The sequence below is a fragment of the Oncorhynchus nerka genome, linkage group LG15 (genome assembly GCF_034236695.1).
Source record: "Oncorhynchus nerka isolate Pitt River linkage group LG15, Oner_Uvic_2.0, whole genome shotgun sequence".
In the NCBI taxonomy this organism is placed as follows: Eukaryota; Metazoa; Chordata; class Actinopteri; order Salmoniformes; family Salmonidae; genus Oncorhynchus; species Oncorhynchus nerka.
In genome coordinates this window covers 102,937,712-102,965,163 of record NC_088410.1, presented here as the reverse complement: position 1 = coordinate 102,965,163, position 27,452 = coordinate 102,937,712, and the positions used below count along the sequence as shown (strand labels likewise).

Here is a 27,452-nt window from a genome sequence, read left to right as displayed (position 1 = left end):
CGGGCAGGTCAGCTAGCGGTTAGCAGGCCGGGGCCGGCAGCAGTGATTGGGGACATTGCCCTGTGTGAAGTCCTGTCTTCGGATGGGATATTAAACAGGTGTCCTGCCTCTCTGTGAAAACTTAAGATCCAATGGCACTTATTGTGAGAGTAGTGTCCTGGCTAAATTCCCAATCTAGCCCTCATACCATCATGGTCAGCTAATCATCCCCAGCTTCCAATTGGATCATTCATCCCCCTCCTCTCCCCTGTAACTATTCCCCAGGTCGTTGCTGTAAATGAGAATGTGTTTTCAGTCAACTTACCTGGTAAAATAAGGTCTAGATAAATAAAATACATTCACGAGAAATGCTCTAACATTGTGATTGTTCTAACATTTAAACGCGCCATATTCAATGAGTGTTGGCCACTCTGCCCCAGTGGTATCTGCCTTGAGGTAAACAATGGAAAAACAACCAAATGATTAACATTACAACCATGTTTTCTGACAGTCTCCAATCCATCAGAATGGTAGGAGAGTTTTGTATAAACTCACTAGAAGGCGGAGTTAAAGGAACATAAATTAGGTTACTCACAATAACCATAGTGACATAGTGGCTAGCAGCAGCAGCTGAGTGGAGTGGAGGTGTTTCCCTCTGCCTAAACTTGCAACCAAGGGGTTAAAGTCTGTTCCATAAACTCTCCTGTGCTTCAAGAATCTCCTTGTGCTGATTTGACCAATCACATTTTACACACAGCCTGCCACTGAGAAAATAACTTACTACTACTACTAGCCCATAGCTTGCACTGCCTCCTCACACTTTACCACAGCTTCCAGCTAGGTAACACACCACAGCACAGACACGATGGGAACTGTGAGGATGTTACTCTTCTCCGTTATACTGTCACCGTGGGTGCTCTCCTTGACTGGGAAACAACAGGATGTATTGTTTGATAGAGAAGTTTATCTGGGAGCAAGGAGGTCTCAGGTAAGATGTATATTTTTATATCAGTTTTCCAGTATTGAAAATAATGCCAAGAGTGAGCAAAGCTGTCATTAAGGTAAAGGGTGGAAATAATGCCAAGACTGAGCAAAGCTGTCATTAAGGCAAAGGGTGGCTACTTTGAAGAATCTTCAACATAAAACACATTTTGATTTGTTTAAACACTTTTTTTGGTTACTACATGATTCCATATGTATTATTTCGTAGTTTTCGTAGTTTATTCTACAATGTAGGGAATAGTAAAAATAAAGAAAAACCCTGGAATGACTGGCACTGTGTATATATATATATATATATATATATATATATATATATATATATACTATGTAATTAGAGGCAAATAATTACATAACCAGTTGCTTGTTTTATACTTTGAAATAAAAAATAATCTACTTTCCTTTGAACATTCTATTGTTTTAGTTGTATGCAAAGGTTGTCTTATTCATGCATTATTTAACAATGCCTCAGCAATAACAACTGGTCTATATTATTATGTCAGTAGCAAATCAAACCATAGCCATTGGCCTCAGTCCCACTTCACTGTAACAGTCCGAGTCTAATTTCTCTATCCCCTAGTCTAATTCCTGCCGGGTGAAATATGTGCCATCGGGGACTGATTTGAAAGGGGTTGGCTGGGCTGTCTGTCCAGAGCTCCAGACTCAGTCCAGACTCATAGTGGTTGTGATTAGTCAGCACAGTAGGGTTCCACTGCCCTAGTGGAATGGAGGTTCCACTGCCCTAGTAGAATGGAGGTTCCACTGCCCTAGTAGAATGGAGGTTCCACTGCTCTAGTAGAATGGAGGTTCCACTGCCCTAGTAGAATGGAGGTTCCACTGCCCTAGTAGAATGGAGGTTCCACTGCCCCAGTAGAATGGAGGTTCCACTGCCCCAGTAGAATGGAGGTTCCACTGCCCCAGTAGAATGGAGGTTCCACTGCCCTAGTAGAATGGAGGTTCCACTGCTCTAGTAGAATGGAGGTTCCACTGCCCTAGTAGAATGGAGGTTCCACTGCTCTAGTAGAATGGAGGTTCCACTGCTCTAGTAGAATGGAGGTTCCACTGCCCTAGTAGAATGGAGGTTCCACTGCCCCAGTAGAATGGAGGTTCCACTGCTCTAGTAGAATGGAGGTTCCACTGCCCTAGTAGAATGGAGGTTCCACTGCCCTAGTAGAATGGAGATCCACTGCTCTAGTAGAACGGAGGTTCCAGGTTGGATAAGCCCTGCTTCAGCTGCCAAGGGGCCCAACTCCTTCTGCTAAGGGCCCAGAGGTCAGGGGTCACCCAGCAAACAGTTCAGGCTCCTTGAATGTCCTTGAATATTAGGTAGCATTCCAAAGCTCCAGCTGAATAGAACGCAGTTTGGCATTTATTGATTTGACTCATGAAGTCATACAATCTTATTTTAAACCTAACCCTAACACTGTGATCCCTAATGCCTAACCCTAACCTTAAAGCAAAGATTCACCCATATGATGCAAACTCATTATACTGGCTGTATTTCTGCCTGCTTGAACGGAGAATATCTCAGATAAACATGAAATGACCCCGGGAATCGATATAACATCATTCAGAAATGCACAAAAACTATACTCAAAATGGGTGAATTGTTCCTTTAAATTAAGACCAAAAAGCACATTTTAGTTTTCATGAATTTTTACAATATAGCCAATTTTCCTTAGCAGCTGGAAAGTGCTGAGTTCTGCCTCAAGGGCTCATGACAATCAGGCTGGTTCCAGTCTGCTGAGCTCCTTTCCAAACAACATGCCTGGTTTAGCTGCCAAGGGGCCAGGATTCAGGGCTCACTCAGCAAACAGTTAACATTCCTATAACTTTGGGTAACATTCCAATGGAGTCCAAATGTAGTTTGGTTGCTGCGGGAGTCTCCAACTGAGTTGAGGTATGAAGCATTGAACCCCTATCCAAACAGCAGTCCTGTCTCTGAAGCCAAGGGGCCCTGCTTTTCCCCTTGCTAAGAGGCCAGCGCTCAATTCTCACCCAGCAAACAGTTAACGTTCCTATAATGTTAAGTTATGTTGGAGTAAGGTACTGTAGGTAACCAATGGAGTCCCAATGGAGCAGAAGCAGTCTAGGAACTCGCAGCAGCCCTGGTCTGGCAGCCAAGAAAACAGTGAATGTTTCTACAATGTTAGGCAACGATCTAATGGAGTCCCCATGGAGCAGAACTGAGATTCCAGTCTGGAGAACTCCCATCCAAACAGTTGCCATGGGGCCCTCCTCCTCCTGCCAAGGAGCCCTCTTCCTCCTCCCGCCAAGGGGCCCTCCTCCTGCCCAGGGGCCCTTCTCCTCTTCCCGCCAAGGGGCCCTCCTCCTCCTCCCGCCAAGGGGCCCTCCTCCTCCTCCCCCCAAGGGGCCCTCCTCCTCCTCCCCCCAAGGGGCCCTCCTCCTCCTGCCAAGGGGCCCTCCTCCTCCTCCCGCCAAGGGGCCCTCCTCCTCCTCCCACCAAGGGGCCCTCCTCCTGCCCAGGGGCCCTTCTCCTCTTTCCGCCAAGGGGCCCTCCTCCTCCTGCCAAGGGGCCCTCCTCCTCCTCCTTCCGCCCAGGGGCCCTCCTCCTCCTGCCAAGGGGCCCTCCTCCTCCTCCCGCCAAGGGGCCCTCCTCCTGCCCAGGGGCCCTCCTCCTCCTCCCGCCAAGGGGCCCTCCTCCTCCTCCCGCCAAGGGGCCCTCCTCCTCCTCCCCCCAAGGGGCCCCTCTCCTTCTGCCAAGGGGCCCTCCTCCTTCTGCCAAGGGGCCAAAAAAGCTCAGGGCTTGAATGTTCCATGGACGTTAGGTAGGCTTAAATTCCAAGGCTCATCCCTGGTTCTGAAGCCAAAGAAGGGGCCAAAGATCAGGGCTCACCCAGAACACAGTTAACATTCCTACAATGTTTAGGTAACATTAAAATGGCACATAACTGAGGTTTCTGTCTGGAGAACTCCAAACAGCACCCCTGGTCCAGATGCCAGGAGGTCATGGCTCAGGTTCCTGTCTGGAAAACTCCCATCCAAACAGCTCCCCTGGTCCAGATGCCAGGAGGTCATGGCTCAGGTACTGGAGAACTGGGGGAGTAGTTATTTTACCAGAACAGACAAGTGAACACCTGGACAGAAACAAGTCATGACTCCTGTGCTCTGCTGGGTTAGGCTTCCAGTGGCTAAATAGTTCAGGGTTAACAGCTACAGTGCCTTGCAAAAGTATTCATCTCCCTTGGCATTTTTCCTATTTTGTTGCATTACAACCTGTAATTCAAATCAAATCAAATCAAATTTTATTTGTCACATACACATGGTTAGCAGATGTTAATGCGAGTGTAGCGAAATGCTTGTGCTTCTAGTTCCGACAATGCAGTGATAACCAACAAGTAATCTAACTAACAATTCCAAAACTACTGTCTTATACACAGTGTAAGGGGATAAGGAATATGTACATAAGGATATATGAATGAGTGATGGTACAGAGCAGCATACAGTAGATGGTATCGAGTACAGTATATACATATGAGATGAGTATGTAGACAAAGTAAACAAAGTGGCATAGTTAAAGTGGCTAGTGACATAAGAATGCAGTCGATGATCTAGAGTACAGTATATACATATGCATATGAGATGAATAATGTAGGGTAAGTAACATTATATAAGGTAGCATTGTTTAAAGTGGCTAGTGATATATTTACATCATTTCCCATCAATTCCCATTATTAAAGTGGCTGGAGTTGGGTCAGTGTCAATGACAGTGTGTTGGCAGCAGCCACTCAATGTTAGTGATTGCTGTTTAACAGTCTGATGGCCTTGAGATAGAAGCTGTTTTTCAGTCTCTCGGTCCCAGCTTTGATGCACCTGTACTGACCTCGCCTTCTGGATGATAGCGGGGTGAACAGGCAGTGGTTCGGGTGGTTGATGTCCTTGATGATCTTTATGGCCTTCCTGTAACATCGGGTGGTGTAGGTGTCCTGGAGGGCAGGTAGTTTGCCCCGGTGATGCGTTGTGCAGACCTCACTACCCTCTGGAGAGCCTTACGGTTGAGGGCGGAGCAGTTGCCGTACCAGGCGGTGATACAGCCCGCCAGGATGCTCTCGATTGTGCATCTGTAGAAGTTCGTGAGTGCTTTTGGTGACAAGCCGAATTTCTTCAGCCTCCTGAGGTTGAAGAGGCGCTGCTGCGCCTTCTTCACACGCTGTCAGTGTGAGTGGACCAATTCAGTTTGTCTGTGATGTGTATGCCGAGGAACTTAAAACTTGCTACCCTCTCCACTACTGATCCATCGATGTGGATAGGGGGTGTTCCCTCTGCTGTTTCCTGAAGTCCACAATCATCTCCTTAGTTTTGTTGACGTTGAGTGTGAGGTTATTTTCCTGACACCACACTCCGAGGGCCCTCACCTCCTCCCTGTAGGCCGTCTCGTCGTTGTTGGTAATCAAGCCTACCACTGTTGTGTCGTCCGCAAACTTGATGATTGAGTTGGAGGCGTGCATGGCCACGCAGTCGTGGGTGAACAGGGAGTACAGGAGAGGGCTCAGAACGCACCCTTGTGGGGCCCCGTGTTGAGGATCAGCGGGGAGGAGATGTTGTTGCCTACCCTCACCACCTGTGGGCGGCCCGTCAGGAAGTCCAGTACCCAGTTGCACAGGGCGGGGTCGAGACACAGGGTCTCGAGCTTGATGACGAGCTTGGAGGGTACTATGGTATTGAATGCCGAGCTGTAGTCGATGAACAGCATTCTCACATAGGTATTCCTCTTGTCCAGGTGGGTTAGGGCAGTGTGCAGTGTGGTTGAGATTGCATCGTCTGTGGACCTATTTGGGCGGTAAGCAAATTGGAGTGGGTCTAGGGTGTCAGGTAGGGTGGAGGTGATATGGTCCTTGACTAGTCTCTCAAAGCACTTCATGATGACGGAAGTGAGTGCTACGGGGCGGTAGTTGTTTAGCTCAGTTACCTTAGCTTTCTTGGGAACAGGAACAATGGTGGCCCTCTTGAAGCATGTGGGAACAGCAGACTGGTATAGGGATTGATTGAATATGCCCGTAAACACACCGGCCAGCTGGTCTGCGCATGCTCTGAGGGCGCGGCTGGGGATGCCGTCTGGGCCTGCAGCCTTGCGAGGGTTAACACGTTTAAATGTCTTACTCACCTCGGCTGCAGTGAAGGAGAGACCGCATGTTTTCGTTGCAGGCCGTGTCAGTGGCACTGTATTGTCCTCAAAGCGGGCAAAAAAGTGATTTAGTCTGCCTGGGAGCAAGACATCCTGGTCCGTGACTGGGCTGGGTTTCTTCTTGTAGTCCGTGATTGACTGTAGACCCTGCCACATGCCTCTTGTGTCTGAGCCATTGAATTGAGATTCCACTTTGTCTCTGTACTGACGCTTAGCTTGTTTAATAGCCTTGCGGAGGGAATAGCTGCATTGTTTATATTCGGACATATTACCAGACACCTTGCCCTGATTAAAAGCAGTGGTTCGCGCTTTCAGTTTCACGCGAATGCTGCCATCAATCCACGGTTTCTGGTTTGGGAATGTTTTTATCGTTGCTATGGGAACGACATCTTCGACGCACGTTCTAATGAACTCGCACACCGAATCAGCGTATTCGTCAATATTTCCATCTGACGCAATTTGGAATTCATGTAATGGACATACACAAAATAGTCCAAATTGGTGAAGTGAAATTTAAAAAAGAACTTACAAATTTAAAATGAAAAACTGAAAAATGGTGCGTGCATATATAATCACACCCTTTGCTATGAATATAATCACCCCCTTTGCTATGAATATAATCACACCCTTTGCTATGAATATAATCACCCCCTTTGCTATGAAGCCCCTGAATAAGATCTGGTGCAACCAATTACCTTCAGAAGTCACATAATTAGTTAAATAAAGTCCACCTGTGTACAATCTAAGTGTCACATGATCTGTCACATGATCTCAGTATTTTTCCACCTGTTCTGAAAGGCCCCAGAGTCTGTAACACCACTAAGCAGGGGGTACCACCAAGCAAGCGGCCCCATGAAGACCAAGGAGCTCTTCAAACAGGTCAGGGACAAAGTTGTGGAGAAGTACAGATCAGGGTTGGGTTATAAGTGGTTTAAGGGAAAACATTTAAATGTCTTGGAATGGCCTAGTCAAATCCCAGACCTCAATCCAATTGAGAATCTGACTAAAAGATTGCTGTACACCAGCGGAACCCATCCAACTTGAAGGAGCTGGAGTAGTTTTGCCTTGAAGACTGGCTAAAAATCCCAGTGGTTAGATGTGCCAAGCTGATGGAGACATTCCCCAAGAGACTTGCACGCTCAAGTTTTCTGTTGTTTATATCTTATTTCTTGTTTGTTTCACAAGAGAAAATATTTTGCATCATCAAAGTGCCAGGCATGTTGTGTAAATCAAATGATACAAATCCCCTTCAATTCTAAATCCAGGTTGTAAAGCATCAAAATAGAAAAAATGCCAAGGGGGGTGAATACTTTTGCAAGCCACTGTATGGGTAAGAGATTCTGGACTGCTGCAACTGAAATGCCCAGCAATGGAATAATAGAGACTCTTCTGGAATAAGAATCTAAACAGCTTTTAGTTCGTTTTACTAAAAGAAGTGAAGAGTGTATACTCCTGAAAGACACCAAAGTCCAACAATGCTAACAAAACCTCAAAGTTGATGTTTCTGCCAGATGGCTAGAGAAAGCTGGAAGATCACAGTACATCTGTGCTCTCCAAAATACAACAACAAACTATGACAGATTCAGTCAGATCTTCAGGGAAGCCAATATAAAGTACTTGGTGTTACAGTTGCAGTTTCTCCCACCATATAACCAACTGAACTGAGAGGTTGCGTGCACAGGTATATCCTGTATGTCAAAATAACATCCCGAAAATTACCAGGTTTTACAGAAATCCCGCTTGAAAGATGTCCGAAATAAGGAGGGATTAGGACATCAGAAAGAGGAGGACCGAGCAAGCCCCATTCTCATCGACAAGCCCCCATTCTCATCGACAAGCCCCCATTCTCATCGACAAGCCCCCATTCTCATCAACAAGCCCCCATTCTCATCGACAAGCCCCATTCTCATCGACAAGCCCCCATTCTCATCGACAAGCACCCATTCTCATCGACAAGCCCCCATTCTCATCGACAAGCCCCCATTCTCATCGACAAGCCCCCATTCTCATCGACAAGCCCCCATTCTCATCGACAAGGCTGTAGTGGAGAAGGTTGCCTCTACATTGACTCTGTACCAGAACCGCCTGTATATAGCCTCCACATTGACTCTGTACCGTAATACCCTGTATATAGCCTCCACATTGACTCTGTACCGGTACCCCCTGTATATAGCCTCCACATTGACTCTGTACCAGAAGCCCCTGTATATAGCCTCCACATTGACTCTGTACCATAAACCCCTGTATATAGCCTCCACATTGACTCTGTACCGTAATACCCTGTATATAGCCTCCACATTGACTCTGTACCAGAACCCCCTGTATATAGCCTCCACACTGACTCTGTACCGTAATACCCTGTATATAGCCTCCACATTGACTCTGTACCGGTACCCCCTGTATATAGCCTCCACATTGACTCTGTACCAGAACCCCCTGTATATAGCCTCCACATTGACTCTGTACCGGTACCCCCTGTATATAGCCTCCACATTGACTCTGTACTGGTACCCCCTGTATATAGCCTCCACATTGACTCTGTACCAGAACCCCCTGTATATAGCCTCCACATTGACTCTGTACTGGTACCCCCTGTATATAGCCTCCACATTGACTCTGTACCAGAACCCCCTGTATATAGCCTCCACATTGACTCTGTACCGGTACCCCCTGTATATAGCCTCCACATTGACTCTGTACCAGAACCCCCTGTATATGGCCTCCACATTGACTCTGTACCAGAACCCCCTGTATATAGCCTCCACATTGACTCTGTACCGTAACACCCTGTATATAGCCTCCACATTGACTCTGTACCAGAACCCCCTGTATATAGCCTCCACATTGACTCTGTACCGGTACCCCCCTGTATATAGCCTCCACATTGACTCTGTACTGGTACCCCCTGTATATAGCATCCACATTGACTCTGTACCGTAACACCCTGTATATAGCCTCCACATTGACTCTGTACCGGTACCCCCTGTATATAGCCTCCACATTGACTCTGTACCGTAACACCCTGTATATAGCCTCCACATTGACTCTGTACCGGTACCCCCTGTATATAGCCTCCACATTGACTCTGTACCAGAACCCCCTGTATATAGCCTCCACATTGACTCTGTACCGGTACCCCCTGTATATAGCCTCCACATTGACTCTGTACTGGTACCCCCTGTATATAGCATCCACATTGACTCTGTACCGTAACACCCTGTATATAGCCTCCACATTGACTCTGTACCGGTACCCCCCTGTATATAGCCTCCACATTGACTCTGTACCGTAACACCCTGTATATAGCCTCCACATTGACTCTGTACCGGTACCCCCTGTATATAGCCTCCACATTGACTCTGTACCGGTACCCCCTGTATATAGCCTCCACATTGACTCTGTACCGTAACACCCTCTATATAGCCTCCACATTGACTCTGTACCGGTACCCCCTGTATATAGCCTCCACATTGACTCTGTACCGGTACCCCCTGTATATAGCCTCCACATTGACTCTGTACCGGTACCCCCTGTATATAGCCTCCACATTGACTCTGTACCGGTACCCCTGTATATAGCCTCCACATTGACTCTGTACCGGTACCCCCTGTATATAGCCTCCACATTGACTCTGTACTGGTACCCCCTGTATATAGCCTCCACATTGACTCTGTACTGGTACCCCCTGTATATAGCCTCCACATTGACTCTGTACCGGTACCCCCTGTATATAGCCTCCACATTGACTCTGTACCGGTACCCCCTGTATATAGCCTCCACATTGACTCTGTACCGGTACCCCTGTATATAGCCTCCACATTGACTCTGTAGCGGTACCCCCTGTATATAGCCTCCACATTGACTCTGTACCGGTACCCCCTGTATATAGCCTCCACTTGACTCTGTACCGGTGCCCCCTGTATATTTTTATTTATTTTTTATTTCACCTTTATTTAACCAGGTAGGCTAGTTGAGAACAAGTTCTCATTTGCAACTGCGACCTGGCCAAGATAAAGCATAGCAGTGTGAACAGACAACACAGAGTTACACATGGAGTAAGCAATTAACAAGTCAATAACACAGTAGAAAAAAAATGGGCAGTCTATATACAATGTGTGCAAAAGGCATGAGGAGGTAGGCGAATAATACAATTTTGCAGATTAACACTGGGGTGATAAATGATCAGATGGTCATGTACAGGTAGAGATATTGGTGTGCAAAAGAGCAGAAAAGTAAATAAATAAATAAAAAAACAGTATAAAAACAGTATGGGGATGAGGTAGGTGAAAATGGGTGGGCTATTTACCAATAGACTATGTACAGCTGCAGCGATCGGTTAGCTGCTCGGATAGCTGATGTTTGAAGTTGGTGAGGGAGATAAAAGTCTCCAACTTCAGCGATTTTTGCAGTTCGTTCCAGTCACAGGCAGCAGAGTACTGGAACGAAAGGCGGCCAAATGAGGTGTTGGCTTTAGGGATGATCAGTGAGATACACCTGCTGGAGCGTGTGCTACGGATGGGTGTTGCCATCGTGACCAGTGAACTGAGATAAGGCGGAGCTTTACCTAGCATGGACTTGTAGATGACCTGGAGCCAGTGGGTCTGGCGACGAATATGTAGCGAGGGCCAGCCGACTAGAGCATACAAGTCGCAGTGGTGGGTGGTATAAGGTGCTTTGGTGACAAAACGGATGGCACTATGATAGACTGCATCCAGTTTGCTGAGTAGAGTGTTGGAAGCCATTTTGTAGATGACATCGCCGAAATCGAGGATCGGTAGGATAGTCAGTTTTACTAGGGTAAGCTTGGCGGCGTGAGTGAAGGAGGCTTTGTTGCGGAATAGAAAGCCGACTCTTGATTTGATTTTCGATTGGAGATGTTTGATGTGAGTCTGGAAGGAGAGTTTGCAGTCTAGCCAGACACCTAGGTACTTATAGATGTCCACATATTCAAGGTCGGAACCATCCAGGGTGGTGATGCTAGTCGGGCATGCGGGTGCAGGCAGCGATCGGTTGAAAAGCATGCATTTGGTTTACTCGCGTTTAAGAGCAGTTGGAGGCCACGGAAGGAGTGCTGTATGGCATTGAAGCTCGTTTGGAGGTTAGATAGCACAGTGTCCAATGACGGGCCGAAAGTATATAGAATGGTGTCGTCTGCGTAGAGTTGGATCAGGGAATCGCCCGCAGCAAGAGCAACATCATTGATATATACAGAGAAAAGAGTCGGCCCGAGAATTGAACCCTGTGGCACCCCCATAGAGACTGCCAGAGGACCGGACAGCATGCCCTCCGATTTGACACACTGAACTCTGTCTGCAAAGTAATTGGTGAACCAGGCAAGGCAGTCATCCGAGAAACCGAGGCTATTGAGTCTGCCGATAAGAATATGGTGATTGACAGAGTCGAAAGCCTTGGTGAGGTCGATGAAGACGGCTGCACAGTACTGTCTTTTATCGATGGCGGTTATGATATCGTTTAGTACCTTGAGCGTGGCTGAGGTGCACCCGTGACCGGCTCGGAAACCAGATTGCACAGCGGAGAAGGTACGGTGGGATTCGAGATGGTCATTGACCTGTTTGTTGACTTGGCTTTCGAAGACCTTAGATAGGCAGGGCAGGATGGATATAGGTCTATAGCAGTTTGGGTCCAGGGTGTCTCCCCTTTGAAGAGGGGGATGACTGCGGCAGCTTTCAATCCTTGGGGTTCTCAGACGATATGAAAGAGAGGTTGAACAGGCTGGTAATAGGGGTTGCGACAATGGCGGCAGATAGTTTCAGAAATAGAGGGTCCAGATTGTCAAGCCCAGCTGATTTGTACGGGTCTAGGTTTTGCAGCTCTTTCAGAACATCTGCTATCTGGATTTGGGTAAAGGAGAACCTGGAGAGGCTTGGGCGAGGAGCTGCGGGGGGTGGAGCTGTTGGCCGAGGTTGGAGTAGCCAGGCGGAAGGCATGGCCAGCCGTTGAGAAGTGCTTATTGAAGCTTTCGATAATCGTGGATTTATCGGTGGAGACCGTGTTACCTAGCCTCAGTGCAGTGGGCAGCTGGGAGGAGGTACTCTTGTTCTCCATGGACATCACAGTGTCCCAGAACTTTTGGAGTTGGAGCTACAGGATGCAAACTTCTGCCTGAAGAAGCTGGCCTTAGCTTTCCTGACTGACTGCGTGTATTGGTTCCTGACTTCCCTGAACAGTTGCATATCACGGGGCTATTCGATGCTATTGCAGTCCGCCACAGGATGTTTTTGTGCTGGTCGAGGGCAGTCAGGTCTGGAGTGAACCAAGGGCTGTATCTGTTCTTGGTTCTGCATTTTTGAACGGAGCATGCTTATCTAAAATGGTGAGGAAGTTACTTTTAAAGAATGACCAGGCATCCTCAACTGACGGGATGAGGTCAATGTCCTTCCAGGATACCCGGGCCAGGTCGATTAGAAAGGCCTGCTCACAGAAGTGTTTTAGGGAGCGTTTGACAGTGATGAGGGTGGTCGTTTGACTGCGGCTCCGTAGCGGATACAGGCAATGAGGCAGTGATCGCTGAGATCCTGGTTGAAGACAGCGGAGGTGTATTTGGAGGGCCAGTTGGTCAGGATGACGTCTATGAGGGTGCCCTTGTTTACAGAGTTAGGGTTGTACCTGGTGGGTTCCTTGATGATTTGAGTGAGATTGAGGGCATCTAGCTTACATTGTAGGACTGCCGGGGTGTTAAGCATATCCCAGTTTAGGTCACCTAACAGAACAAACTCTGAAGCTAGATGGGGGGCGATCAATTCACAAATGGTGTCCAGGGCACAGCTGGGAGCTGAGGGTGGCCGGTAGCAGGCGGCAACAGTGAGAGACTTATTTCTGGAGAGGGTAATTTTCAAAATTAGTAGTTCGAACTGTTTGGGTATGGACCTGGAAAGTATGACATTACTTTGCAGGCTATCTCTGCAGTAGACTGCAACTCCGCCCCCTTTGGTAGTTCTATCTTGACGGAAGATGTTATAGTTGGGTAGTTGGGTATCCATATAGCCTCCACATTGACTCTGTACCGGTACCCCCTGTATATAGCCTCCACATTGACTCTGTACCGGTACCCCCTGTATATAGCCTCCACATTGACTCTGTACTGGTACCCCCTGTATATAGCCTCCACATTGACTCTGTACCGGTGCCCCCTGTATATAGCCTCCACATTGACTCTGTACCGGTACCCCCTGTATATAGCCTCCACATTGACTCTGTACCGGTGCCCCCTGTATATAGCCTCCACATTGACTCTGTACTGGTACACCCTGTATATAGCCTCCACATTGACTCTGTACCGGTGCCCCCTGTATATAGCCTCCACATTGACTCTGTACCGGTACCCCCTGTATATAGCCTCCACATTGACTCTGTACCGGTGCCCCCTGTATATAGCCTCCACATTGACTCTGTACCGGTACACCCTGTATATAGCCTCCACATTGACTCTGTACCGGTACACCCTGTATATAGCCTCCACATTGACTCTGTACCAGTACCCCCTGTATATAGCCTCCACATTGACTCTGTACCGGTACCCCCTGTATATAGCCTCCACATTGACTCTGTACAGGTACACCCTGTATATAGCCTCCACATTGACTCTGTACCGGTGCCCCCTGTATATAGCCTCCACATTGACTCTGTACTGGTACCCCCTGTATATAGCCTCCACATTGACTCTGTACCGGTACCCCCTGTATATAGCCTCCACATTGACTCTGTACCGGTGCCCCCTGTATATAGCCTCCACATTGACTCTGTACTGGTACCCCCTGTATATAGTCTCCACATTGACTCTGTACCGGTACCCCCTGTATATAGCCTCCACATTGACTCTGTACCAGTACCCCCTGTATATAGCCTCCACATTGACTCTGTACCAGTACCCCCTGTATATAGCCTCCACATTGACTCTGTACCAGTACCCCCTGTATATAGCCTCCACATTGACTCTGTACCAGTACCCCCTGTATATAGCCTCCACATTGACTCTGTACCGGTTTCCAACTGTATATAGCCTCCACATTGACTCTGTACTGGTACCCCCTGTATATAGCCTCCACATTGACTCTGTACCAGTACCCCCTGTATATAGCCTCCACATTGACTCTGTACCGTAATACCCTGTATATAGCCTCCACATTGACTCTGTACTGGTACCCCCTGTATATAGCCTCCACATTGACTCTGTACCGGTACACCCTGTATATAGCCTCCACATTGACTCTGTACTGGTACCCCCTGTATATAGCCTCCACATTGACTCTGTACCGTAATACCCTGTATATAGCCTCCACATTGACTCTGTACTGGTACCCCCTGTATATAGCCTCCACATTGACTCTGTACTGGTACCCCCTGTATATAGACTCCACATTGACTTGCTGTACTGGTACCCCCTGTATATAGCCTCCACATTGACTCTGTACCGGTACCCCTGTATATAGCCTCCACATTGACTCTGTACCGGTACCCCCTGTATATAGCCTCCACATTGACTCTGTACCGGTACCCCCTGTATATAGCCTCCACATTGACTCTGTACCGGTACCCCCTGTATATAGCCTCCACATTGACTCTGTACCGGTACCCCCTGTATATAGCCTCCACATTGACTCTGTACCGGTACCCCCTGTATATAGCCTCCACATTGACTCTGTACCGGTACACCCTGTATATAGCCTCCACATTGACTCTGTACCGTAATATCCTGTATATAGCCTCCACATTGACTCTGTACCGTAATACCCTGTATATAGCCTCCACATTGACTCTGTACCGGTACACCCTGTATATAGCCTCCACATTGACTCTGTACCGTAATACCCTGTATATAGCCTCCACATTGACTCTGTACCGTAATACCCTGTATATAGCCTCCACATTGACTCTGTACCGTAATACCCTGTATATAGCCTCCACATTGACTCTGTACCGTAATACCCTGTATATAGCCTCCACATTGACTCTGTACCGTAATACCCTGTATATAGCCTCCACATTGACTCTGTACCGGTACACCCTGTATATAGCCTCCACATTGACTCTGTACCGTAATACCCTGTATATAGCCTCCACATTGACTCTGTACCGTAATACCCTGTATATAGCCTCCACATTGACTCTGTACCGTAATACCCTGTATATAGCCTCCACATTGACTCTGTACCGTAATACCCTGTATATAGCCTCCACATTGACTCTGTACCGTAATACCCTGTATATAGCCTCCACATTGACTCTGTATCGGTACCCCCCTGTATATAGCCTCCACATTGACTCTGTACCGTAATACCCTGTATATAGCCTCCACATTGACTCTGTACCGTAATACCCTGTATATAGCCTCCACATTGACTCTGTACCGGTACCCTCTGTATATAGCCTCCACATTGACTCTGTACCGTAATACCCTGTATATAGCCTCCACATTGACTCTGTACCGTAATACCCTGTATATAGCCTCCACATTGACTCTGTACCGTAATACCCTGTATATAGCCTCCACATTGTTATTTTACTGTTGCTCCGTAACTATTTGTTATATTTAAATATTTTTTTCTTCATAAATCTGCATGGCTGGTTAAGTGCTTGTAAGTAAACATTTCACAATAGACACCCCACCCAGACCTGCTGGACCCCCCCCCAATCAACCCCCCCCCCCCCAAGTCAACCATGCCCACACACCATTTAGACCATTTCTCTATCTTTCTCCCTACCTCTCCTTGAGTCTCTCTCCATCCCTCTCACATACTGTATCTGACCATTTAAGCTGAGGGTTATGTTACAGGTATGTAGCTTTCATAAGTGTGTTGGTCTGTTCCCATCTAGAGAGAGGTAGCAGGTCTGTTCCCACCCAGAGAGAGGCAGCAGGTCTGTTCCCACCCAGAGAGAGGTAGCAGGTCTGTTCCCACCCAGAGAGAGGTAGCAGGTCTGTTCCCACCCAGAGAGAGGTAGCAGGTCTGTTCCCACCCAGAGAGAGGTAGCAGGTCTGTTCCCACCCAGAGAGAGGTAGCAGGTCTGTTCCCACCCAGAGAGAGGTAGCAGGTCTGTTCCCACCCAGAGAGAGGTAGCAGGTCTGTTCCCACCCAGAGAGAGGTAGCAGGTCTGTTCCCACCCAGAGAGAGGTAGCAGGTCTGTTCCCACCCAGAGAGAGGTAGCAGGTCTGTTCCCACCCAGAGAGAGGTAGCAGGTCTGTTCCCACCCAGAGAGAGGTAGCAGGTCTGTTCCCACCCAGAGAGAGGTAGCAGGTCTGTTCCCACCCAGAGAGAGGTAGCAGGTCTGTTCCCACCCAGAGAGAGGTAGCAGGTCTGTTCCCACCCAGAGAGATGTAGCAGGTCTGTTCCCACCCAGAGAGAGGTAGAAGCCCTGTGGCTGGGGGAGGACTGTGACTCCAGCATGGTCTGCAGCAGGGGGATTTAACTATTTGACTAAGTGTGGACCCTGCTGGTTTTCTGTTCTGTCTGATACTGAATTTCACACACTTAGTGTCACAGGTCTAAATCAGTCCCTGATTAGAGGGAAACAATGAAGAAAGAAAAAAGCAGTGGAACTGTCTTTGAGGTCCAGAGTTGAATTTGACGGGTCTACAGTGTTAATCCTAACAGTGTGACTCTACAGTGTGACTCTCTACAGTGTTAATCCTAACAGTGTGACTCTACAGTGTGACTCTACAGTGTTAATCCTAACAGTGTGACTCTACAGTGTGACTCTACAGTGTTAATCCTAACAGTGTGACTCTACAGTAATAATCCTAACAGTGTGACTCTACAGTGTTAATCCTAACAGTGTGACTCTACAGTGTGACTCTACAGTGTTAATCCTAACAGTGTGACTCTACAGTGTGACTCTCTACAGTGTTAATCCTAACAGTGTGACTCTACAGTGTTAATCCTAACAGTGTTTTTCTACAGTGTTAATCCTAACAGTGTGACTCTACAGTATTAATCCTAAGTGTTTTTCTACAGTGTTAATCCTAACAGTGTGACTCCACAGTGTGACTCTACAGTGTTACTCTACAGTGTTAATCCTAACAGTGTGACTCTACAGTGTTAATCCTAACAGTGTGACTCTACAGTGTTAATCCTAACAGTGTTACTCTACAGTGTTAATCCTAACAGTGTATGACTCTACAGTGTTAATCCTAACAGTGTTACTCTACAGTGTTAATCCTAACAGTGTGACTCTACAGTATTAATCCTAACAGTGTGACTCTACAGTGTTAATCCTAACAGTGTTACTCTACAGTATTAATCCTAACAGTGTGACTCTACAGTGTTAATCCTAACAGTGTTACTCTACAGTATTAATCCTAACAGTGTGACTCTACAGTGTTAATCCTAACAGTGTTACTCTACAGTATTACTCCTAACAGTGTGACTCTACAGTGTTAATCCTAACAGTGTGACTCTACAGTGTTAATCCTAACAGTGTTACTCTACAGTATTAATCCTAACAGTGTGACTCTACAGTGTTAATCCTAACAGTGTTACTCTACAGTATTAATCCTAACAGTGTATGACTCTACAGTGTTAATCCTAACAGTGTTACTCTACAGTATTAATCCTAACAGTGTATGACTCTACAGTGTTAATCCTAACAGTGTTACTCTACAGTGTTAATCCTAACAGTGTTTTTCTACAGTGTTAATCCTAACAGTGTGACTCTACAGTGTTAATCCTAACAGTGTTACTCTACAGTGTTAATCCTAACAGTGTGACTCTACAGTGTTAATCCTAACAGTGTTACTCTACAGTATTACTCCTAACAGTGTGACTCTACAGTGTTAATCCTAACAGTGTGACTCTACAGTGTTAATCCTAACAGTGTGACTCTACAGTGTTAATCCTAACAGTGTTACTCTACAGTATTACTCCTAACAGTGTTACTCTACAGTATTAACCCTAACAGTGTTTTTATACAGTGTTAATCCTAACAGTGTGACTCTACAGTGTTAATCCTAACAGTGTTACTCTACAGTGTTAATCCTAACAGTGTGACTCTACAGTGTTAATCCTAACAGTGTTACTCTACAGTATTACTCCTAACAGTGTGACTCTACAGTGTTAATCCTAACAGTGTGACTCTACAGTGTTAATCCTAACAGTGTTACTCTACAGTATTACTCCTAACAGTGTTACTCTACAGTATTAACCCTAACAGTGTTTTTATACAGTGTTAATCCTAACAGTGTGACTCTACAGTGTTAATCCTAACAGTGTTACTCTACAGTGTTAATCCTAACAGTGTGACTCTACAGTGTTAATCCTAACAGTGTGACTCTACAGTGTTAATCCTAACAGTGTTACTCTACAGTATTAATCCTAACAGTGTGACTCTACAGTGTTAATCCTAACAGTGTTACTCTACAGTATTAATCCTAACAGTGTATGACTCTACAGTGTTAATCCTAACAGTGTTACTCTACAGTATTAATCCTAACAGTGTATGACTCTACAGTGTTAATCCTAACAGTGTTACTCTACAGTGTTAATCCTAACAGTGTTTTTCTACAGTGTTAATCCTAACAGTGTGACTCTACAGTGTTAATCCTAACAGTGTTACTCTACAGTGTTAATCCTAACAGTGTGACTCTACAGTGTTAATCCTAACAGTGTTACTCTACAGTATTACTCCTAACAGTGTGACTCTACAGTGTTAATCCTAACAGTGTGACTCTACAGTGTTAATCCTAACAGTGTGACTCTACAGTGTTAATCCTAACAGTGTTACTCTACAGTATTACTCCTAACAGTGTTACTCTACAGTATTAACCCTAACAGTGTTTTTATACAGTGTTAATCCTAACAGTGTGACTCTACAGTGTTAATCCTAACAGTGTTACTCTACAGTGTTAATCCTAACAGTGTGACTCTACAGTGTTAATCCTAACAGTGTTACTCTACAGTATTACTCCTAACAGTGTGACTCTACAGTGTTAATCCTAACAGTGTGACTCTACAGTGTTAATCCTAACAGTGTGACTCTACAGTATTAATCCTAACAGTGTGACTCTACAGTATTAACCCTAACAGTGTTTTTCTACAGTGTTAATCCTAACAGTGTGACTCCACAGTGTGACTCTACAGTGTCACTCTACAGTGTTAATCCTAACAGTGTGACTCTACAGTATTAATCCTAACAGTGTGACTCTATCCTCCACTAGAGAGAGGCAGCAGCGTTGTGGCTGGGAGAGGACTATGACTCCAGAATGGTCTTCCTGCCTGCTGATGAACCAGACGATGCCCCAGCCTCAGGTAAGATAGCTACTTTAGCTTTCTTGTTCCTCCCTCCCTGCCTCTTCCTCCCTCCCCTTCTCCCTCTGTCCATACTGGTCTCTCTCTGCCTCTTCATCCCTCTCTGCCTCTTCATTCCTCCTCTTCTCTCTCCATCCATACTGGTCTCTCCCTTTGACTCTCCCTCTCTCCCTGCCTCTCCCTCTCTACCTGCCTCACTATCCATCTCCCTCTCTCCCTGCCTCTCTCCCTGTCTTTGACTCCCTGTCTATCCATGCCCCTCCCTGCCTCCTCCTCTCCCAGACTCACTCTCTTTCCTGATGTACTGCCTAGCTGTGTGGGGTAGCAAAGGGAACACACAACAGCACTAAATGGAAGCTGTCATGCACCACGTCTGCCTGTGTGTGTGTCTGCATGTCTGTCTGCCTGGCTTGTCTGTCTTTCTGTCTGCTGTGTTTGTGTGGGTTTCCTGTCGGCCTGCACGCACGCACGCACGTACGCACGCACGCACGCACACACACACACACACGCACCAACGAAAGCAACCTTTGCAACTACAATAGCCTAAAAGTGCTATCTGCATGGCACAAGTAATTGTTCCAACAATTGTTTACAGACAGATTATTTAACTTATTGTTGGTCAGAAGTTTGCATACACTAAGTTGAATGTGCCTTTAAACAGCTTGGAAAATTCCCGAAAATGATGTCATGGCTTTAGAAGCTTCTGATAGGCTAATTGACATCATTTGAGTCAATTGGAGGTGTACCTGTGGATGTATTTCAAGGCCTACCTTCAAATTCAGTGCCTCTTTGCTTGACATCATGGGAAAATCAAAAGAAATCAGCCAAGACCTCAGAAAAAATTGTAGACTTCCACAAGTCTGGTTCATCCTCGGGAGCAATTTCCAAAATACTGAAGGTACCACGTTCATCTGTACAAACAGTAGTACGCAAGTATAAACACCATGGGACCACGCAGCCATCATACCGATCAGGAAGGAGATGCATTCTGTCTCCTAGAGATGAACGTACTTTGGTGTGAAAAGTGCAAATCAATCCCAGAACAACAGCAAAGGACCTTGTGAAGATGCTGGAGGAAATAGGTACAAAAGTATCTATATCCACAGTAAAACAAGTCCTATATCAAAATAACCTGAAAGGCCGCTCAGCAAGGAAGAAGCCATTGCTCCAAAACCACCATAAAAACGCCAGACTACGGTTTGCAACTGCACATGGGGACAAAGATGGTACCTTTTGGAGAAATGTCCTCTGGTCTGATGAAACAAAATATAACTGTTTGGCCATAATGACCATCGATATGTTTGGAGGAAAAGGGGGAGGCTTGCAAGCCGAAGAACACCATCCCAACCGTGAAGCACGGGGGTGGCAGCATCATGTTGTGGGGGTGCTTTGCTGCAGGAGGGACTGGTGCACTTCACAAAATAGATGGCATCATGAGGTGGACAATTATGTGGATATAATCAAGCAACATCTCAAGACATCAGTCAGAAAGTTAAAGCTTGGTCGCAAATGGGTCTTCCAAATGGACAATGACCCCAAGCATACGTCCAAAGTTGTGGCAAAATATCTTAAGGACAACAGAGTCAAGGTCCTTGAGTGGCCATCACAAAGCCCTGACCTCAATCACATAGAACATTTGTGGTCAGAACTGAAAAAGTGTGTGCGAGCAAGGAGGCCTACAAACCTGACTCAGTTACACCAGCTCTGTCAGGAGGAATGGGCCAAAATTCACCCAACTTATTGTGGGAAGCTTGTGGAAGGCTACCTGAAACGTTTGACCCAAGTTAAACAATTTAAAGGCAATACTACCAAATACTTATTGAGTGTGTATAAACTTCTGACCCACTGGGAATGTGATGAAAGAAATAAAAGCTGAAATAATAAATCATTCTCCCTACTATTATTTTGACATTTCACATTCTTAAAATAAAGTGGTGATCCTAACTGACCTAAAACAGGGCATTTTTACTATGATTAAATGTCTGGAATTGTGAAAAACTGAGTTTAAATGTATTTGGCTAATGTGTATGTAAACTTCCGACTTCAACTGTAGGTTGGACATCTGTAAGATTCAAGACCCTTTAATGACACAACAATCTGTCAGTCAGTCAGTCAATCCATCTATCCATTCATCCATCCATCCATCCATCCATCCAGTGTGTTCTGTGTCTCCAGAGCTGCCCACATGCCTACTGTGTGTGTGTCTGACCGGCTCTGTGTTCTGTGTCTCCAGAGCTGCCCACATGCCTACTGTGTGTGTGTCTGACCGGCTCGGTGTACTGTGAGGAAGTTGTTCCTGAGATGACTGCTGTGCCCACCCTGCCCAAGGAGACTGCCTACTTCTACGCCCGCTATAACAAGATCAACAAGATCACCAATAAAGACTTCGCAGAAATCGGTGAGTCGGGGTTGAAACACACAGGAAGTTAATTAATAGATATGAAGTTCACTGATTTCACTAAATATCCTGGTTGGAGGATTCTCTCCTTGCTTATTTTCACCTGAAGCCAGATATCTTATATATATATCCTATATCTGGGATATATCTATCTATATATCATATATCTGGGATATACAGGATTTCTAGAAACCTGGGAAGTAAAACTACTGGAACATGCCCTACATATATAATACTACTGAACATGCCCTACATATATAATACTACTGAAACATGTCCAATATATATATATAATACTACTGAACATGTCCAACATATACAGAGGAATATTCATTCAGGGATGAAAGAAAGATAACAGATGGACATTTTCTTGGCCTTGCGGAGGGTCTGTAGACATCTAAATGCTTCCTTTAGTTGGGCATATGTTTGTGTTTGTGGATGTTATGTGGGCCCCTCGAGGCCTGGCCCTTTACTGACATAAGTAGAGGCACATCTGGATTTAAAGCTGGCGAAACGGAATGTCTGGCAAACTCTCTCGGTCTCTATCCCGGTTTTAGATTTACACTGCAGAAGTTTAAACTCCCAGAAGGGTAGTTCTGAATCATCCATATTTCTGTGTGTACATTTGAAAAATAGTCAAAATATTGCATAACTAACTTTATTTACAGATAAACCATTCCTATCAGAGCATGAGGGCTATAGCTTAGCAGTGCCTTGTGTTAGATAAAACAGCATTTTCGCAATTTTACAACCTCTGATCGACAATTAAGTTCTATTCTTCTCCAATCTATTCTATGCCAGAGACTCTGAAGAGGATCAACCTGACGGAGAACCTGATCTCTGAACTTATGTTCTATTCTGATTCGAGAATTAGTGTATGTTCTTTGTCCTACGTTCTATTCCATTTTATCTCCAGTGACTCTGAAGAGGATCGACCTGACGGGAAACCTGATCTCTGAGATCCAGGACGGAGCGTTCTCCAAGCTTACCCTATTGGAGGAACTCAATTTGGCTGAGAACCATCTGGTCAAGCTGCCCATGCTGCCCGGCAAGCTCACAACCTTCAACGCCAACCACAATCAGCTCAAAACCAAAGGGGTCAAGGCCAACGCCTTCAAGGTATGTTTCAGTGTATTATACTCCCATGTGGTGTATTAAGACACTCAACAACAATGTTTCCATCCCACTGGGATGTAAGTGGTGTATTAAGACACTCAACAACAACGTTTCCATCCCACTGGGATGTAAGTGGTGTATTAAGACACTCAACAACAACGTTTCCATCCCACTGGAATCTTTGTCAGGTAAGACCGTTCGAGACGTTGCGGTCTAGCTACAATGTAAGCCACCTTGGGTGCTTGTGCTTGACTATGGCTCGTCAGGTGGCTGCATTTCCAGGACTGCCCTCTTAACATACCCTAGCATGTTGGAAGGATGGAGTTGTAAAAAGGAATGAGAAATAATCCTTGTATACTGACTATTAAAAGTGCAAGAGGATATTTCCAGATGGATCGTCATCAGCATGTATTTAGAATATAATATATCTGGCGGCAGGGTAGCCTAGTGGTTAGAGTGTAGAGGCGGCAGGGTAGCCTAGTGGTTAGAGTGTAGAGGCGGCAGCGTGGCCTAGTGGTTAGAGCGTTGGATTAGTAACCGGAAGGTTGCAAGTTCAAATCCCCGAGCTGACAAGTTACAATTCTGTCGATCTGCCCTTGAACAGGCAGTTAACCCACTGTTCCTAGGCTGTCATTGCCTGGTTAAATAAAGGTAAAATAAAATTGTAATAAGGTTGGTGATTTGTGCTCTGTCTTTTGGTGCAGAAACTGAGGCAGCTGGTTAACCTGTTCCTCGGAGACAATGAGCTGGAGGCCGTGCCAGTGATCCCTGAGAGCGTCCGCATTATTCACCTACAGGTCAGTACCACACACTAGACTCAGACTGGACACTACAGAATGAGTTCAAAATTGCTTTTTTTAAAAACGTTTTCAAAGTTTCCCAGAAATCTGAGCTCTGATGAACTGAACTGCTTGTCCTGACCAGGAAAAGTATTGAAATGGTCAAAGGCTAGGATAGCTCTAATGTCTGGGGCCTGAGTTTCTCCTGACTAGGGTAGCTCTAATGTCTGGGGCCTGAGTTTCTCCTGACTAGGATAGCTCTAATGTCTGGGGCCTGAGTTTCTCCTGACTAGGATAGCTCGAATGTCTGGGGCCTGAGTTTCTCCTGACTAGGATAGCTCTAATGTCTGGGGCCTGAGTTTCTCCTGACTAGGATAGCTCGAATGTCTGGGGCCTGAGTTTCTCCTGACTAGGATAGCTCGAATGTCTGGGGCCTGAGTTTCTCCTGACTAGGATAGCTCGAATGTCTGGGGCCTGAGTTTCTCCTGACTAGGATAGCTCTAATGTCTGGGGCCTGAGTTTCTCCTGACTAGGATAGCTCTAATGTCTGGGGCCTGAGTTTCTCCTGACTAGGATAGCTCTAATGTCTGGGGCCTGAGTTTCTCCTGACTAGGATAGCTCTAATGTCTGGGGCCTGAGTTTCTCCTGACTAGGATAGCTCTAATGTCTGGGGCCTGAGTTTCTCCTGACTAGGATAGCTCTAATGTCTGGGGCCTGAGTTTTTCCTGACTAGGATAGCTCTAATGTCTGGGGCCTGAGTTTCTCCTGACTAGGATAGCTCTAATGTCTGGGGCCTGAGTTTCTCCTGACTAGGATAGCTCTAATGTCTGGGGCCTGAGTTTTTCCTGACTTAGATAGCTCTAATGTCTGGGGCCTGAGTTTCTCCTGACTAGGATAGCTCTAATGTCTGGGCCCTGAGTTTCTCCTGACTAGGATAGCTCTAATGTCTGGGGCCTGAGTTTCTCCTGACTAGGATAGCTCTAATGTCTGGGGCCTGAGTTTCTCCTGACTAGGATAGCTCTAATGTCTGGGGCCTGAGTTTCTCCTGACTAGGATAGCTCTAATGTCTGGGGCCTGAGTTTCTCCTGACTAGGATAGCTCTAATATTTGGGGCCTGAGTTTCTCCTGACTAGGATAGCTCTAATGTCTGGGCCCTGAGTTTCTCCTGCTCATACATGATCAAGAAAAACTCCTAGAACAGGGACTACCCTTACCCAGAGATGGGCAACTGATGGCCCAGAACTCTGAATTTACTGTTGAGAGTAGAGGCTACTGGCTACTGGTAAAATGCATTTAGTTAATAAGAGAGTTAAAGCTGCAATGGGTCACTTTTTGGTAAACTCGACCAAATTCACATAGATATGTGTTTTATAGATCTGTCATTCTCATTGAAAGCAAGTTTAAGAAGTGGTAGATCTGTTTTATGTGCAGTATTTCTATGCTTCCCATCCTCAAGTTTAGTTTTTACTTTTGGTTTTGTCCACCAGCTTGAAACAGAATAAAATACAAATATTTTTGTTTATGGAAAAATATATTTCACAGTTGTTTAGATGGTACAATAATTCTCTACACTGATTTTGTCACAAACTGACATTTTTACAACCAGGAAATGGTGGAGCTATTTCCGCATATTGCACCTTTAAGTACTTTAACAACCAGGAAATGGCGGAGCTATTTCTGCATATTGCACCTTTAAGTACTTTAACAACCAGGAAATGGTGGAGCTATTTCCGCATATTGCACCTTTAAGTACTTTAACAACCAGGAAATGGCGGAGCTATTTCTGCATATTGCACCTTTAAGTACTTTAACAGCACAAATAGTTTGACTGCATGTGTGTGTATGGACGTGCGTATGCAGACCCTCGAACCACTGCGGTCCCACATGATTCATTACCCCATCAAAGATGGCCATCCCTGTCCCAGAGTAATAGTGATCCTGCTCTTCATCTCTCTTTTCTCTACCACACAGAACAACAACATCACTGATGTCACCTCCGACACGTTCTGTAATGGCAACAACACCTACTACATCAGACCCAACCTGATAGAGGTGAGGTTGGATGGGAACCCAGTGCTGCTGTCCAAGTCCCCCGACAGCTTCACCTGCCTCAAGTCTCTCCCCGTCGGAAAGTACCGCTAAACAGAAGACTCCCCGGGGAAAGGGATTTCGCTAACTTTTCCAAAATTCCCAGGTTTTCCAGAAATCCTAGTTTCTTGAATGAGTAGGGAATAAACAGGGAATCCGGAATAGTCCAAACAGGATTTCTGTATAACTAGGGGATTTAGGAAAAGTTTTCCAATGTTAATGGACTTCCTGGTTATTAAATAACAGTGCAGTGGTAAAACAGACAGCTTCTACAGGGCTTTCAGCTTCTACAGGGCTTTCAGCTTCTACAGGGCTTTCAGCCAGACAGACACATACTGAATAGATTCAACGCAATTCCCTATTCCACTTGACGAAGACAAGACCATCTGATATGACTGGTCGTCTACACAATTACATTCCATTTCTGTCTGAACGTTTCTTCTGTAAAAAATTGTGCCCACGTCTTTCAGAAGGCTAGTGGATTGGGACTGAAACGTTAGCGTGTCCCATTGGCAAGCTACGTCAGGCTTCCTCTCTGTGTGGATTGGGACTGAAACGTTAGCGTGTCACATTGGCAAGCTACGTCAGGCTTCCTCTCTGTGTGGATTGGGACTGAAACGTTAGCGTGTCCCATTAGCAAGCTACGTCAGGCTTCCTCTCTGTGTGGATTGGGACTGAAACGTTAGCGTATCCCATTAGCAAGCTACGTCAGGCTTCCTCTCTGTGTGGATTGGGACTGAAACGTTAGCGTGTCACATTGGCAAGCTACGTCAGGCTTCCTCTCTGTGTGGATTGGGACTGAAACGTTAGCGTGTCCCATTAGCAAGCTACGTCAGGCTTCCTCTCTGTGTGGATTGGGACTGAAACGTTAGCGTGTCCCATTAGCAAGCTACGTCAGGCTTCCTCTCTGTGTGGATTGGGACTGAAACGTTAGCGTGTCACATTGGCAAGCTACGTCAGGCTTCCTCTCTGTGTGGTTTCTGATTGAATTTCCTTTACATTTAGACTGGTCTTGAACATAAACTTGAACACATGAGCTAAATGGTCTGAAAGCCTTTGTAAATACACCTTTTATTCAATGTCTGCTTCTGCATAATGTATGAATTATGACTTCTTCAAAATGTTGAGTCAAGCTTTTGGCTTTCTGAATTCTGTGAATTACCTTCATGTAAACTGGTTCTTAAGTAGAAGTTGACAATAAATGTATCTTTGAAATACGTAGCCTGTAGTAATGTGAACCTAATGTGTCTCAAAATTGTAAGCTTTGATATTGAAATGGTGGAATCAGAGATGGTATGATCCTTTTTCTAAAGTCCTTTTAGAAAAGGATCATTAGGAATTATTACCTGTGATTACTACCTGTGGTTATTACCTGTGGTTATTGCCTGTGATTATTACCTGTGATTATTACCTGTGGTTATTGCCTGTGGTTATTGCCTGTGATTATTACCTGTGATTATTACCTGTGGTTATTACCTGTGATTATTACCTGTGATTATTACCTGTGATTACTACCTGTGGTTATTACCTGTGGTTATTACATGTGATTATTACCTGTGATTCTGACCTGTACAGTAAAACCCCCAAAATTGTATTTGACCGTGGCTGTGTTTTTATATATTTTAATACAATTAAAATACTTTTAAAAATATTAAACCCTGCATGAACGACAACCAAACAAAACCCCA

The 27,452-nt window shown here is 45.7% G+C and overlaps 1 protein-coding gene across 1 annotated transcript; it reads left to right on the top strand.

Moving 5' to 3' along the window:
* Nucleotides 1-614: 614 nt before the first annotated feature.
* Nucleotides 615-27,452, top strand: LOC115123691 (mimecan-like). The gene is made up of 6 exons (XM_029653047.2): nt 615-967; nt 19,293-19,383; nt 21,617-21,781; nt 22,698-22,900; nt 23,602-23,694; nt 25,648-27,452. The coding sequence occupies exons 1-6, from the start codon at nt 845-847 to the stop codon at nt 25,816-25,818; spliced, it is 846 nt and encodes a 281-aa protein (XP_029508907.1). The 5' UTR covers nt 615-844; the 3' UTR covers nt 25,819-27,452.

Coding starts and splice junctions, on each gene's coding strand:
- LOC115123691 (XM_029653047.2), top strand. CDS start 845: ATGGGAACTGTGAGGATGTTACTCTTCTCCGTTATACTGTCACCGTGG. Junction 19,384..21,616: donor AGACGATGCCCCAGCCTCAG/GTAAGATAGCTA, acceptor CTGTGTCTCCAG/AGCTGCCCACATGCCTACTG. Junction 21,782..22,697: donor TAAAGACTTCGCAGAAATCG/GTGAGTCGGGGT, acceptor TTTTATCTCCAG/TGACTCTGAAGAGGATCGAC.